This window comes from Onychostoma macrolepis, chromosome 03, assembly GCF_012432095.1.
Source record: "Onychostoma macrolepis isolate SWU-2019 chromosome 03, ASM1243209v1, whole genome shotgun sequence".
In the NCBI taxonomy this organism is placed as follows: domain Eukaryota; kingdom Metazoa; phylum Chordata; class Actinopteri; order Cypriniformes; family Cyprinidae; genus Onychostoma; species Onychostoma macrolepis.
In genome coordinates, this window is record NC_081157.1 from 42,472,983 (window position 1) to 42,488,730 (window position 15,748).

A 15,748-nucleotide genomic window follows, 5' to 3' on the forward strand; every position below is an offset into this window, starting at 1 on the left:
TTGGAGGACAGAGTGTCAGTAATGTATAATGATAAGATTAAATACTCAATTTTCAGTTAAAGGCATTTCATTACTGAATTCAGAGATGTCATTGTCTAGCTCAGTTTAGTTTAAATAGTGTCTATGCAATCAAATGGACGATAATCGCTGTAAATTAATACACATAACAAGGTGTGTGTTTTTTATATACACACATATATATATATATATATATATATAGATAGATAGATAGATAGATAGATAGATAGATAGATAGATTTGGAATAGAGTGTGTTAGAGTTAGAGGGTCAAATATAGATGGACGAGATGTGTTTTTAGCCGATTCTTGAAGATGGCTAAGGACTCAGCTGCTCAAATTGAGTTGGGCAGGTCATTCCACCAGGAGGGAACAGTTAATGTATAAGTCTGTGAAAGTGATTTAGTGCCTCTTTGGGATGGCACAATAATGTGTCGTTCACTTGCAGAACGCAAGCTTCTAGAGGGTACGTAAGTCTGAAGTAGTGAATTTAGGTAAAGGGGTGCCGAGCCAGTGGTGGTTTTGTAGGCAAACATCAATGTCTTGAATTTTATGTGAGCAGCTATTGGTAGCCAGTGCAAATTGATGAACAGAGGTGTGACATGCGTTCTTTTCGGCTCATTAAAAATTAATCTTGCTGCCATGTTCTGGATTAATTATACAGGTTTAATAGAACTGTCTGGAAGACCTGCCAAGAGAGCATTGCAATAGTCCAGCCTGGACAGAACAAGAGCCTGAACAAGGAGTTGTGTTGCATGTTCCAAAAGAAAGAGCCTGATCTTGCTAATGTTGAATAAAGCAAATCTGCAGGACCGGGTAGTTTTAGCAATGTGGTCTGAGAAAGTGAGCTGATCATCAATCACAACTCCAAGGTTTCTGGCTGTTTTTGAAGGAGTGATGGTTGATGTGTCTAACTGGATGGTGAAATTGTGATGAAGTGGTTGGTTTGATGGAACCACAAGCTGTTCTGTCTTGGCAAGGTTGAGTTGAAGGTGATGGTCCTTCATTCAGCAAGAAATGTCTGTTAGACAAGCTGTGTCACGGTTCATAGATCCATTGTCTCTCTCTAGTCTCGTGCTTTGTTGTTTACATGTGTGTGAGTGGGTGTGTCCGGATCGTTACCGTTGATCAGTATCCAGCTGCTATCACTCTTCATCACCAGCTGCCACTCATCTCACCTCCTATAAATACTTACCACCTTCTCATCTCCTTTGTCAGATCGTTTCATGAAGTCTATGTTGTCTGATCCTGTTTCCGTGCCTCGTGTCCCGTCTTCAGTTCCCGTGTTCCGGTTTCACGTCTTGTTGGATCGTCTATGTGTCTGGTTCCCGTCATCCGTCATCAGAGCACGCTGCACTTCATCCATCACGCCACGTCTGACCATCAAAGTCCCTGTGCCACCGCCTGCTTCACCTGGATCTATTATCATCATCATCATCATCATCATCTGTTCTGACTTTAAATAAAGAGTTTTACTTGCAATTGTATCCTCGTTTCTGACGTAACGATCTGACCAAGAATGGATACAGCAAGTACATCAGTGCCAACCATGGAGGACTGTTTGAGTAACAGTATGGCTCGTCTGGACATTCAAGAAAGAAATTTAAATGAGACTGGTCGCGCTGTGCAGGCGTTAGTGGCGCAGGTGTCCGAGCTCACCCAGCAGATCCAACAGCTACGGGTTCCCACTGCGCCGCCCACACCGGCCGCTCCCCCCACACCATCGGAGAGCCCATCCCAGTCGGAGCCACGCCTACCAACCCCAGAGCCCTATTCAGGTGATCCAAAATTTTGCAGAGCCTTTCTAACCCGGTGTTCCATGCATTTTTCTCTCCAACCCAAGACTTTTCAGACCGAGCGATCCAAAGTCGCCAGACTTACCCTCCTGACTGGGAAAGCGGCGTTATGGGGAACGGCGGTGTGGGAAAATGAAGATCCGTGCTGCGTCTCGTTCCAGGAGCTCTCCGCTGAGATGAAAAGAGTTTTCGACCGGGCGGCCGGCGGAAGAGAAGCTGCTAGAATGCTGGCTGATTTACGTCAAGGAGAGAGATCAGTGTCAGACTTCTCAATCGAGTTCCGGACCCTAGCAGCGGAGAGCAAATGGAACGAGGAGGCGCAGTGGGACATGTTCCTGCATGGGCTGGCTGACCGCGTCCAGAGAGAGATCTATGCTTTGGACCTGCCTCAATCTCTTAATGAACTCATCGCCTTAGCCCTCAGAGTTGATGCTCGACTAGCCCGAGTGGGAGGTCACGCTATGAGTAGACGCCCTCTGGCAGGTGCCGAGGTCCACGATTTGGAGGCGGGACGCGGTCAGCCCGTCGGCGATCACGAGCCCATGCAGGTTGGTCGAGCTCGGCTTTCCGGGAGGAGAGGGAAAGGCGGAGGTCCCAGGGCCTTTGCTTATACTGTGGAGGGGCCGGACACTATGCTTACAACTGTCCGGTAAAAGGCCAAGCCCGATAGTAAGTGTGAGGCTACTGTCGGGTGGGATCTCCGCTGAGAAGACCTCATCAACATCTACCCTTCTCCCGGTAAGACTGAGATGGTCAACACTCACTCACGACTGTCAAGCACTCTTGGACTCCGGGGCAGAAGGTAATTTCATGGACCACTCATTCGCACGCCAATTCAAGATTCCCTCAAACCCCTCACACATCAGATTGCTGTACACGCACTTAATGGACAAGAACTTCCCACCATCACTTTTGCCACAGAAGACATCACCCTCATCACATCAGGCAACCACACTGAGACCATCTCTTTCTTTATCCTGGACACTCCCTTGCACCCATTGTCCTTGGTCACCCTTGGCTCACCCGTCACAACCCTAAAGTGGACTGGCAGCTCAAGTCTGTGTCTTCGTGGAGTAATCAGTGTCATAAGTCTTGTCTATTGTCTGCTTGTCCGTCTGTTTCTGTCCCTGTGTTGCAGGAGGAGGCAGTGGATCTGTCTAACGTGCCCATGAGTACCTGGACCTGAAGGAGGTGTTCAGTAAGTCTCGGGCTGCTTCTCTCCCTCCGCATCGTCCCTATGACTGTGCCATAGATTTATTACCAGGTGCGGCTCCGCCCAAGGGCAAGTTATATTCACTCGACACCAGAGAGGGAGGCTATGGAGAAATATATTTCTGATTCTCTAGCAACAGGGTTCATTCGCCTTCCTCTTCTCCAGCGGGGCGGGGTTTTGTGGGGAAAAGGACGGATCTCTGCGACCTTGTATTGACTACCGAGGTTGAACAACATCACGGTAAAGAATACTTATCCTTTGCCATTGATGTCTTCAGCCTTCGAGAGGTTGCAAGGAGCATCCATCTTCACAAAATTAGATTTACGTAATGCTTATCATTTGGTCCGCATCAGGGAGGGGATGAGTGGAAGACCGCGTTTAACACCCCAGAGGACATTTTGAATACTTGGTTATGCCTTCGGGCTTTCCAATAGTCCAGCGGTCTTCCAGGCACTCGTCAATGACGTGCTGCGAGATATGATAGATCAGTTCATTTATGTCTACCTGGACGATATACTGATTTTTTCTTCTTCTCTCCAGGAACACGTGCAGCACGTCCGACGAGTGCTTCAGAGGTTGCTAGAGAATGGGCTTTTTGTCAAGGCGGAGAAATGCGCTTTTCATGCACAGTCTGTTCCATTCCTAGGATACATCGTGTCGGTTGAGGGAATGCGCATGGATCCTGAGAAGATCAAGGCTGTGGTAGAGTGGCCAAGTCCAGAGTCTCGTAAGGCCCTACTGAGATTTCTGGGGTTCGCCAATTTCTACCGACGTTTTATTCGCAACTTCAGCCAACTAGCCGCACCTCTGACCGTCTTGACCTCCCCCAGAACGACGTTCAGGTGGTCAGACACAGCCGAGGCTGCGTTTGCCAAACTGAAGGGTTGCTTCGTTTCAGCCCCCATTCTGACAACCCCTGATTCATCACGTCAGTTCGTGGTGGAGGTCGATGCATCAGAGGTGGGGGTAGGAGCAGTGTTATCCCAGCGCTCTCTCTCAGACGACAAGATGCATCCTTGCGCGTTTTTGTCTCATCGTCTATCTCCTGCCGAACGCAATTATGACATTGGGAACAGAGAGTTGTTGGCAGTCAAGTTAGCATTGGAGGAGTGGCGGCACTGGTTAGAAGGGTCGGGGGTACCTTTTATCGTTTGGACCGATCACAAGAACTTAGAATACATTCGGACGGCTAAAAGATTGAACTCCAGGCAGGCTCGGTGGGCACTTTTTTTCGGTCGTTTCGATTTTACTCTCTCGTACCGCCCGGGTTCCAAAAACATCAAACCCGATTCTTTATCGCGCATTTTTGATCGTTCCGAACGCCCGTCTACTCCGAGTGCATTTTACCGGAGACTCTATTCATCTCCACACTTGTATGGGAGGTCGAATCGAAGGTCAAGAAGGCCTTAGAAGGGGTAACGCCTCCGGTCGGTTGCCCACCGAATCGTTTATTTGTGCCTGAGGGTCTGAGGTCCAGCGTCATTCAGTGGGGGCATTCTTCCAATGTGGCTTGTCATCCAGGAGTTACTCGCACTAGATTTTTAGTCAAGCAACGATTCTGGTGGCCTCTCATGGCTCGTGACATTCACAATTTTGTTTTGGCTTGCTCAGTTTGTGCCACTGGTAAGACTTCCAATCGACCCCAGATGGGTTACTCCAACCGCTGCGGTCCCTTGAGACCCTGGTCCCACATCGCTAGATTTTGTTACCGCCCTCCCCTCTCAGGGTCACACGGTAGTTTTGACCGTGGTGGACCGGTTCTCGGCGGCTCATTTCATTCCCTTGCCCAAATTACCCTCAGCCAAGGAGACAGCGATGATTGTTGTTGACCACGTCTTTCGGTTACATGGCCTCCCGACAGGCGTGGTCTCTGACAGAGGACCCCAATTTGTGTCCAAATTTTGGCGAGAATTTTGTAAGCTTCTGGGGCGACTGTCAGTCTATCCTCAGGGTTCCACCCCAGAGCAATGGCCAAACTGAGAGAGCCAACCAGGATTTGGAAAGAACGTTACGATGTTTGGTTTCCAAGAATCCTTCCTCATGGAGTCAACAACTTTCTATGGTGGAGTACGCCCACAACACGTTGCCAGTGTCATCTACGGGCCTATCTCCGTTTGAGTGTAGCGTGGGGTACCAGCCACCAATTTTTCCTAGTCTGGAATCCAGTCGCGGTCCCTCCGCTCACGCCTTCGTCCAGAGGTGTCATCGCACGTGGACTAGAGCCCGTGAGACTCTACTCCAGGTGGGGTTGCGCACCAAGGCCAAAGCCGATCGCCACCGGTCTAGGCCTCCCGTATACGTCGCTGGTCAAAAAGTGTGGCTTTCTACCAAGAACATTCTTCTCCGCTCCGTGTCTAATAAACTTGCTCCCAAATTCATTGGCCCATTTACTGTCACCAAGATCATTAGTCCGGTGGCAGTCCGCCTCAACCTGCCTCCAGTGTACAGGAGGATTCACCCCGTCTTTCATGTATCCAAAGTTAAACCCGTATTTCATTCTCGTATTAATCCGCCAACACCGGTTCCTCCCCCGCCGCGACTCGTAGATGGAGAACCCACTTATTCGGTCAATCGTGTGCTGGACTCAAGGCGGAGGGGACGCGGATTCCAGTACTTGGTGGACTGGGAAGGTTACGGTCCAGAGGAGAGAAGTTGGGTACCTGCTAGAGACATTCTGGATCACTCCTTATCGATGATTACAATCGACAGGTAAGGGGCCCTGGGAACGCCATGAGGCGTTCCTAGGGGGAGGGGTACTGTCACGGTTCATAGATCCAATGTCTCTCTCTAGTCTCGTGCTTTGTTGTTTACATGTGTGTGAGTGGGTGTGTCCGGATCGTTACCGTTGATCAGTATCCAGCTGCTATCACTCTTCATCACCAGCTGCCACTCATCTCACCTCCTATAAATACTTACCACCTTCTCATCTCCTTTGTCAGATCGTTTCATGAAGTCTATGTTGTCTGATCCTGTTTCCGTGCCTCGTGTCCCGTCTTCAGTTCCTGTGTTCCAGTTTCACGTCTTGTTGGATCGTCTATGTGTCTGGTTCCCGTCATCCGTCATCAGAGCACGCTGCACTTCATCCATCACGCCACGTCTGACCATCAAAGTCCCTGTGCCACCGCCTGCTTCACCCGGATCTATTATCATCATCATCATCATCTGTTCTGACTTTAAATAAAGAGTTTTACTTGCAATTGTATCCTCGTTTCTGACGTAACAAGCTGAGATGCAAGCAGCTATCATCAGATCATCAGGATGGAATGAGAGGTAGAGTTGAGTGTCATCAGCATAGCAGTGATATGAAAAGCCATGTTTCTGAATGACAAAATGTAGACAGTGATTCCATGTAGACAGAGAATATAAGTGGTCCAAGAACTGAGCCCTGAGGCACCCCAGCAGCTAGATGTTACGACTTGGACACCTCACCCCCCCCCCCAAGATACCTTGAAGGACCTGTCTGAGAGGTAATTGTCAAACCACTGGAGTGCGGTTCCTGAGATGCCCTTTGCCAATAGGGTTGACAGGAGGATCTGGTGGTTGACCATATCAAAAGAAGTGGACAGATCCAGCTAGTTAAGTAATGGAGATTTGGAAACCGCTCTTGCCAGTCTTAGGGCTTCAACAACTGAGAGCAAGGCAGTCTCGGTTTAATGTCCACTTCTGAAACCAGACTGGTTGCTGTCGAGGAGGTTGTTATGTGTGAGAAAGGCAGAGACTTAGTTGAACACAACTCGCTCAAAAGTTTTTGCTATGAAAGGAAGAAGGGAAAAGAGTTCTTTAAAAGAGTTGGGTTAAGAGTGGGTTTCTTAAGTAGTGGGGTTATACGAGCCTGTCTAAATGCTGAGTTAAAAACACCAGTGTGAATGAGATGAAATATGATGAGATTAAATAGAATCAAGTGGACAAGTAGTAGGATGATTTAGGAAGGATGAGTTTAGGGACTTCTGACTCAGAGAGTGGAGAGAAGGATGTGAAAGAGTGTATGTTTGTTGGTAAGATGTGTTTGACAGTTTGAGTAAGAGATGCTAACTGTTTAGAGCGAGGAAGCGAAGATGAAAGTAAAACAGAGAGCCTGGAGGGTGAATGTGAGCCTAGTTTACATCGAAAGATGACATGTGAAGGGGTATGTGTTGTGTCAGGAACCATGTTGAGGTTAAGAGTGAGCAGGAAGTGATCTGAGGTGTGCAGTGGGGTAACCAGCACATGATCAGTGGAGCAGTGTCCTGAGAATTAATGAGAAATTATTGAATTAAATTAAAGATTATTAAATATATAATTATCATTGTAATGCATGGGGTGGGACTGAAAACCATGAACGTGAGGCTTGGTGGCTCCCACGGCTCTCAGCCCCGCCCCACTTGTCCCAAAAATTTTAAGTGAAAGTGACGTGACATGTGGTCAAGTATGGTTACCCATACTCGGAATTTGTGTTCTGCAATTAACCCATCCAAATTGCACACACACAGCAGTGAACGAACGAACACACAGTGCAAATGACAACTGAGCCACCTATGAACCTTGATCAGTCCCAAGAAACTTGGATGAAGAAGAACAAACATTTCCCCATCCAACAATTCCAGATTATTTTCTGTTCCACAAAAAAATAAAAAATAAAAAATACATGTTCCCCCCAAAAAAGGATCCACAAGTATGTGACACAGAGAAAGAAATCTTCAAGTTTTGATGCATGTCAGCTTCCTGAAAAGGTACTCAATGTAGAGGAAGTGTTAATGAAGTCATTATACAAAAATGAAAACTATTTATTTATTGCATATATTAAGGTACACTATTATTTACTGTATGAACTGCATGTCATTATAGGTCGACATGCTATGGAAGAAGCCACCTACAGAGCTGATTGTAGCAGTTTTGAGGTCTCCTAGGCAGAAGAATGAGTCCCTCTTACATCACAGGAAATTCCAATCACTGAGGCCACATGAGTGGTTAAATGGAGAAGTACACATATGAAAACTAAAATGCAATTGCATTATTTTACATTTCTATTTCTATTTTACAGTATGATAAGTAATTTGATTCCAATTGAAATGCTATATCATATTTTTTAGATTTTTGCCTGGTATTTCAGAGCTCTGCTTCAAATGAAGGGTGCAAATCTGTACCTGCTAGACTATTACACCACAGGTGTCATTTTAAATGAAACAAGGGAGTGGATCTTAAAGACGAAATTGAAAAAAGTGAGAGACAATAATTACATTTCTTCATTTTGTTATGGACAGTACTCAGACATGATCATTGACATTTGTGATAAACAGGTCATCTTTGAGGAATATGATGGGCTCATCACTTTCGTAAATATCAACAACAACCACTGGCGGTTTGTGGTAAGTAAAAAGTCTGCAAATAGAAATGTTAAGCTAGCACATATAATGTAAACATGGATAAGCCCATATAGAAATGTTTGATGATTTCAGTGATATTTGTGAGAATTGACTTAGTAGTTAGAATTTCCTTGTTTATTTGTCTCCAATTTAGTATCTTCATGCTAAATGTGACACCATTTTCATACTTGACTCTCAAATGGGTACAAATGAAAAGGAAAAAGCAGAAGAGATATGCAACAAGTTTTTCGTTTTATGACAGTGTTTGTTTATAACTGAATGTAGCATGTTTACCTCAAAAACAATAATAATGGTAAATTAGCATAGTTGATGTTACTTAAGACTACCATAAAAACACACACTGCATTTCTCCAAATACAGACATTTTTTTCACAATGAGACCTCATACAAATGAAAAGACAGACTGGGCGAATAAGAACTGGACACCTGGCACAATCACACATCCATTTCAGGAGGATAGTTCCAGCTGTGATGTCTTTGTGATGCTGGTAAATGGAGGGGGAAAGTGGTTGACATAAGCACTGTCCTGACGTTTTGCCATATGACACTGTGTCTGTTACTTCTCACTACTATCCTTCTAGATGGCCAAACAGGTGGTGGAAGAGTTCCCCAAAATTTCTAACATAATTAATATAACACCCAGCACGGAGATGATGACCCACTACAGGAAAAGTGTAGCCAAAGAGATTTTGCTGGCATCAGGTATAAAGCACTTTGAACAAACAGTTTAGTTCCATGTTATACACAGAGAGATTAAAGATAATCCTATCTACGTTATAATAATTGCAGTGTCAAGACAGGAATACTGCTGTGTGTGTGGAAAATCAGAAAAAGACCAAACAGTGGAGCAAAGCACCTGGGTATTCACTATGCCATTTCTGGCTGTTTACTACTTGTGTAAAGTGAAAACAAATGTTTTGAAAAGTAATTTTAACAATTTCTACTATGTCTATATATATCTAACAACATGTCCTAGTTCCCTTCCGGATTCAATGTGAATCATGCCTGAGGTGGTTTCATGTTCGGTGCCTCAACATTAATGTGCCACCAGAAGAACAAGCATGGATTTGTGATTTGTGTTGGTAAGCTATGCAGTTTGGAGCTTATGCTGAAAGTGTGTTAAAACAATAAGAATATGTGTTGCCTATTTGAGATGTTATGGAATTAGATTTGTAGTGTTTAGTTTATGTTTGATATTGGTGTATTGGTGTATGCAAATTTCCAATGTGCTTATATTTTGTTCTATTTCATATTCATTAATACAACATATTTCTTATTAGTTTAGCCAGTACAGTAGAATCATTACAAGTAATTTTTTTCTTTATGCACTTCTTTTTTGCATTGCATTCATATTACTGTTTTACATTATTCATATACTTAGATAAGGATTATTCATCGATATTATGTATATTGTTCATTTCACATATAAAAAGTATATTTTCCTATGCTTAAGTGATGTTTGAACAGCATGTTGTAAATGTAATGTGCTATTTTTTATATGCAAGGATGTACTAAGTGGTCTATTTTAAGAGCTGTTATTTGTTGCTAATTGATATTTGAAGATTACAAGGTCTGCTTATTTTAGTCAAAGGATGACAAACCACAAATTTTGTGGTGTTGTAAAAAGATGTATAAGTCTGTATATAGAATATACAGTTTGAATGTCATTTGTCTTCATTATTTAGATAGTATTAAATATAGTATTTTATGTGGCCAGGGAAACTTACTACATACAGCTCAATGCATGTAGACTTCAGCAACAGTGCACCTTGAACATGTTTTGGAGTTGTTTGTTCCACTATATGGGACATTTTTAGCTTTATATAGCTGCTTTTCACAGACAACTAAATGCAATAAATAAGCCAGTCCCCATGGTGTACTGTGTCCTTTGGAGTGTGCTTAATAATAAAGTGAATTGGGTTAACTTGGGCAAAGACTTGAAAATTATTGAAAGTTTAAGGTGCAGATAGCATCAGGACCATGGACAGCGCCATGAAATACAAGTATAGCCTAGTTTCTCTTTTAAAATTAAAACAACATCCAAGTTTGTTTCAGGTTTTATGCTTAGTATAATATTGTGTAAGGTTCGACAATACAAGATATATATATATATATATATATATATATATATATATCAAGTTTTTTTTAAAGGGAATGTGTCTCAATGTACGCACCCATCGAACAGAGAGATGTGGGAAAAGTGTAATTTAGAGCGATTTTTGTCCTTTAAAGAGTTTTGCTATGTTGTACAATTTCAACTAATTATTTAGAAATGTGTTTTGGAAAAGTGTGAGCCTGTTTTCCAAAGTTATACAACTGGAATGTGTCTCAATGAAGAAAAACTTTGAATACAATGTTGGTAGAAATTACACATGTAAAGAAAGCAATTGTAAAATATGTGAGTGAGGCACAATTTATTTATAAAACATCTTTTTAGCAGAAAGTTTAGCCATTACTTTATGAAGTGTTGACCCAAAATACCAAAAATAAGCAACCTGTTTGCTGTCATGCTTTCTGAGTTCTTGTCAAGAATCTGATGGATTCAGTGCCATGGACAGTGATATTTCTGCAGGACTGTAAACATCAATCAATGCACATGAATTGTGATATTGTCAGAATGTAATGTTAAATAAAGATTTCATACAACAGGAAAACATAAAAGTTATTTTAGCAATTCATCTCAACTCAACACTTGGAGAACACTGTTACAATGGTGTTTAGCACACTTAAAACCAGAAAAAACAAACAAACAAACAGAGGTGAATAAAACAGCAAGACATGGGCTGCAGTATGTTCTGTAGGGTCCAGACAAGATGTTCCAACTTGCTTTGGAGCAGTCGACCCATGCTTTCAAAACCTATAGAAATAAATCATATATGTCATCGTTAACACCAACACAGTTCTTGCTCATTTTGAGGCAAAGAAATAAATAAAAAGCATTATAAATTGAAATTAGACATTAACTATGTTCAGGAGATTACACATGATTTCCCAGTTGTATGTATTGTTACAAAATTACAAGTTCATTATTTGTCATTTCCTAAACGTCTCTTAAAACGGCATAATTATATTGCAGTTTTTTTTTTTTTTATTGTTGCTAAAGGAGCATAAGAAGGCATACTGTGAGTGATATTTGTGATACAAGTAATTGTCTCTTTGCACACAATTAAAAAATATATAACTTTTTAGACGGTCCCTATCTTGCTTACCGCTCTACATTGGACATTCGGCGGACATTCGCAAGTAAATATGCCATTAAAACAATACTTGGCCATTTTGTTCGATTGTGAAAAAAAGGTAGTAGGTTGACAATGATGTCGCTGAATCGAATTTGCAAAAGAAACATGTTTTGCACATATAATTAGAAAGTTATTGAACGCGGAAATGTTGTGAATGTGCGAATATGAAACCAACTTTACCCAAGTGTCGAGACGTATGATGATCTACGCTTCGTAACGGAGGCTGATTTGATGACAGCATTAAGACCTGTAGAAGCCAGAAAGCTTCTTTCTGCTTGGAAACGTAAGTAAAAACACTGTACACCACCACACAACTATTCAAAATCAACAGCAGACATGGACATTGTGAAATATTTTACAGTGTGAATTTAAAGACCACACTCCCGAGAAGAGTTCACTATCATCTGTGGAAGCCTCACCTACCCAATCACTGCTTTCACCCCAAAGTTCATCGTCAAGCTCCTCCAGCAGCCCAGAACTTGACACACAGTGGGAGGTCAACTTTGAAATTCCATGGAGTAAATTTCCTGAGGAATTGATGCAGGATTTAGAGAGGGGGAAAAGGCCTGGCCCAAAACTAAGGAGGCAAATGGTCCGGATTGTTGTGACTGAGATGATGCAAAAATGCCCTCATGTAGGTAAAAAGCATTCAACTGACGTTGCAACAAAAATGGTGGCAAAATATCCCAGTTCTCTCCAAGATGTAATAGAGGGTGATATTGTTGGAACAGGCTACCATTCCCTTGTCAAACAGTTGCAAAACAGAATTGAAAATGTGAGACGCACTTCAACACCCAAAATAAGAAAAAGAAAACATCAGACCGATGACTCGGACCAAACAGACGAGATCCCATTAGAAGAGAGAGCAGCAATGCAGGACACTTATGGATGCATTAAATGGAATGTAAAATTTCTGCCCCTTGAAGAAACTCAAGAGAGCCAGCAGCAAAAGATGGAAAAACTCAAGGTGATGTTCCAACATTCTGATGCCAATCCAGAGGAGGTAAAATGTTTAATGAAGTCCACATTTTACACACAGCGTCAACATGTCAACCAGGGAAAAAGTATCAAATGCCTTAGAGAGGACGTTTTGGTTTGATGAACTTGGCAGGTCAGTCCACTTTATGGAACTCACTGGGATTGACCTCAAAGAGAAATTCACACGAAATTTGGATTTGAAAGGAAAAAGGCTTCTCGACTACATGACCACAGTTTGTGTCAACAAGAGCAAGAAATTCCTTCAGAATTATGCAAGGCTTCAGAGGATGCGGGGAATGCAGAGTGGCTGTTCAGATGATGTGATAGAGATGATCCTGCTTCTGCTCAGCTACTTTGATGAGAAGGAGGAGTCCATGTTCTTCCATGTAGAAGATACATGTCTGGCAGAAGAGGTCCAACTGGAGCAAGTGCCTCTGACACCCGTTGTTATTGTCTGTGGTAAGTCTGTTTCATATCTCTTTTTTTTAAATTGCACTGTTTATAGAATTTGTCATGTGAGTGCAGCACTTATTAATATAACCTGTTAAATAATTTGTTCATAGGACAGTCCTGCTATTCCTCCACAAGGTACATGCTGAGTCTGGATCGGAACCTTATCAACACAAACATCTCCTCCTTCATTTCTGCATTGTGCCTCATGTTCGGGAGCTACTACTGTTTTAATATTCATTATCCATCTGAGCTGGCTTCAACTCTGGAGTTTCTTCAAAGGTGAGTAAACATGGCTTACTCATTTCTCAGACCTGGGACTCTGGGACCTGGAGTCCGGCTCAGAGGTCCCGGTCTTAATCCAGACCTTAACTAAGGCTGGGACTCAAGACCGAGAGTCAGACCCAGACTAAGAGCCGGACTTGAGCCCGGTCTTAGTCTGGGTCTGACTCTCGGCCTTGCCTCTGGGTGTGGCCTGAGTCTCAGTCTTGGTTCGGCTCTGAGTCTTGGCAAGGCTCAGACTGTTTTTTTTTTATATATGCATGTCAAAAGTTTGGAAACTGTACTATTTTTATTGTTTTTGAAAGAAGTCTCTTCTGCTCACCAAGGCTGCATTTATGTTATTAAAAATACAAAAAAAGCTGTTATATTGTGAAATATTATTAAAATGTAAAATAACTTTTCTATTTGAATATATTTTAAAGTGTAATTTATTCCTGTGATGCAAAGCTGAATTTTGAGCATCACTAAAATGCTCAAAATTCAGTCATGTGATCCTTCAGGAATCATTCTAATATGATGATTTGATGCTCAAGAAACATTTGATTATTATCAGTGTTTTTTTTTTCATTCTTTGAATATAAAGTTCAAAAGAACAGTATTTATCTGAAATAGAAAGCTTTTGTAACATTGTAATACCGTTCAAAAGTTTTGGGTCGGTAAGATTGTTTTTTTCATTTATTAAATTTTTTTTTTAGGAAAGAACTTAAATTAATAAATTTATTCAGCAAGGATGCATTAAATTGATCAAGTGACAGTATAGACATTTATAATGTTGCAAAAGCTTTATATTTCAAATAAATGCTGTTGTTTAGAACTTTATTCATTACATAATCCTGAAAAATTGTACACAACTGTTTTTAACATTGATAATAAGTGTTTCTTGAGTAGCAAATCAGCATATTAGAATGATTTCTGAAGGATCATGTGACTCTAAAGACTGGAGTAATGATGCTGAATATACAGCTTTAAATCACAGAAACAAATTGCATTTTAAAATGTATTGAAATAGAAAGTTATTTTAAATTGTAAAAATATTTCACAATAATACTGTTTTTGCTGTATTTTGGATCAAATAAATGCAGCCTTGTTGAGCAGAAGAGACTTCTTTCAAAAACAATCAAAATAGTACACTTTCCAAACTTTGGACCAGTAGTGTGTATATTGTTTCTTGTAGTCTTTTTTAAAAAAATTTTATAACTGATCAATTAAAATGCTTAATATGCTTTAATATGCTTTTGTTCTACAGGTGTTTTTTCTCGATAAACCCAGAAAAAGGAACCAAGGTAGAGAATAAAAACTCCAAGCGTCGTCTCAACGTGAACCCTCGAGTCCTCACCCTGATACAGGAACTCTCCGATCACGAGTGGCGTTAAGCCTAAATATGGACTCTTTCTGTGGACTCTGACTCTTTGTTTGAGAAGAACTTTTTCTCTGTTTGTTTGAGAAGAGGTACTGTTAGTTTTCGCTTTGTTAAATCCACAATGTGTATTATGTTTACTAAGGCACTATATGATTATTATTATTTTTTTAAGTCTTAAAGGTGCACTTTTTCTGGTAGCGAGTCCGCCACCTGCTTGTTTCATGAAGATGTTCTTTCTTTGCGGAAATGTTTCACAATATGGTATAAAACTTATCTATCTTGCATTTATTCAATTAGAACTGTTTTTATTGCAAACAATACCTTAACAAACGTGAGGGGGCTCGCCTGTAGATCTGTAGATCTGACCTGTAACTTGGCCTTTTGGCATCACCTGATTGTCTCCATGGAGATAGATAAGTTGTATGCCATACTGTGGAACATTCCAGACAGGGAGAGTGTGGGTTGTTGTTGTGTGCCTGGCACATAAACTTTGTTTCAAACTTTGAAAACTTTGTTTGAATAAAAATGCATCCAGTTGTTTACAACTATTGACGATGGCTGTTAAATAAATTTCTCAAGTTATATTTTGCTCTCTTGTCTTTTCTCAAGATGCGTTTTTGAGATTTAACACAATAACTTCATTATTAAAACATAAAAATACAGCATATTATGAATAGATTTTATGTATAATATACAGAATATCTCAATTTAAAATGCAAAGTTTTTATGTTGTTTTACCGGTTAAAATGCGTTTTGTTTGATATTTTCCTGTTAATTGTATCATTTATTGATGCACAATAAGCAATTATTACATGTAAAAAATACAGGAAACAGTCAATTTTGCATAACTGTGTTGTATATAAATAAACAAGTTTTTTTGGTAGACTTTACAAGTTTGTAATGTGATTCAGCTGTGATTTCATTCACTGTAAATCAATTTACATATTGTGTCAGTAAAGTTATCTACTGTGCTGCTGTATTTTTTAAAGGAATTCTCTGGTAACCACAGCTGCCAGCGTTTTCCTGTAAAAACAACAGTTTTTTTTTTTTA

General features: G+C 41.2%; 1 protein-coding gene across 4 annotated transcripts; it reads left to right on the forward strand.

Moving 5' to 3' along the window:
* The first annotated feature begins 5,697 nt into the window (after positions 1–5,697).
* Positions 5,698–15,481, forward strand: LOC131537861 (uncharacterized). 4 transcript variants are annotated; one of them, XR_009270410.1, is made up of 8 exons: positions 5,698–8,223; positions 8,302–8,370; positions 8,749–8,876; positions 8,970–9,090; positions 9,178–11,910; positions 11,989–13,064; positions 13,169–13,337; positions 14,584–15,481. XR_009270410.1 is itself a non-coding variant. In XM_058771546.1 (4 exons), the coding sequence occupies exons 2-4, from the start codon at positions 12,674–12,676 to the stop codon at positions 14,708–14,710; spliced, it is 687 nt and encodes a 228-aa protein (XP_058627529.1). In that variant the 5' UTR covers positions 11,239–11,910; positions 11,989–12,673; the 3' UTR covers positions 14,711–15,275. The 4 variants fall into 4 exon arrangements, 1 of the variants encoding a protein (XP_058627529.1); XR_009270411.1 differs by having other exon boundaries at positions 5,698–7,984; positions 8,095–8,223; positions 8,970–11,910; XR_009270409.1 differs by having other exon boundaries at positions 8,970–11,910.
* Positions 15,482–15,748: the final 267 nt, after the last annotated feature.

What these genes read in the sequence shown, in the direction of transcription:
- LOC131537861 (XM_058771546.1), top strand. Translation starts at nt 12,674, where the DNA reads ATGTCAACCAGGGAAAAAGTATCAAATGCCTTAGAGAGGACGTTTTGG. An exon ending in ACCCGTTGTTATTGTCTGTG is followed by an intron (nt 13,065 to 13,168) that starts GTAAGTCTGTTT and finishes ATTTGTTCATAG; the next exon opens with GACAGTCCTGCTATTCCTCC. An exon ending in ACTCTGGAGTTTCTTCAAAG is followed by an intron (nt 13,338 to 14,583) that starts GTGAGTAAACAT and finishes TTTGTTCTACAG; the next exon opens with GTGTTTTTTCTCGATAAACC.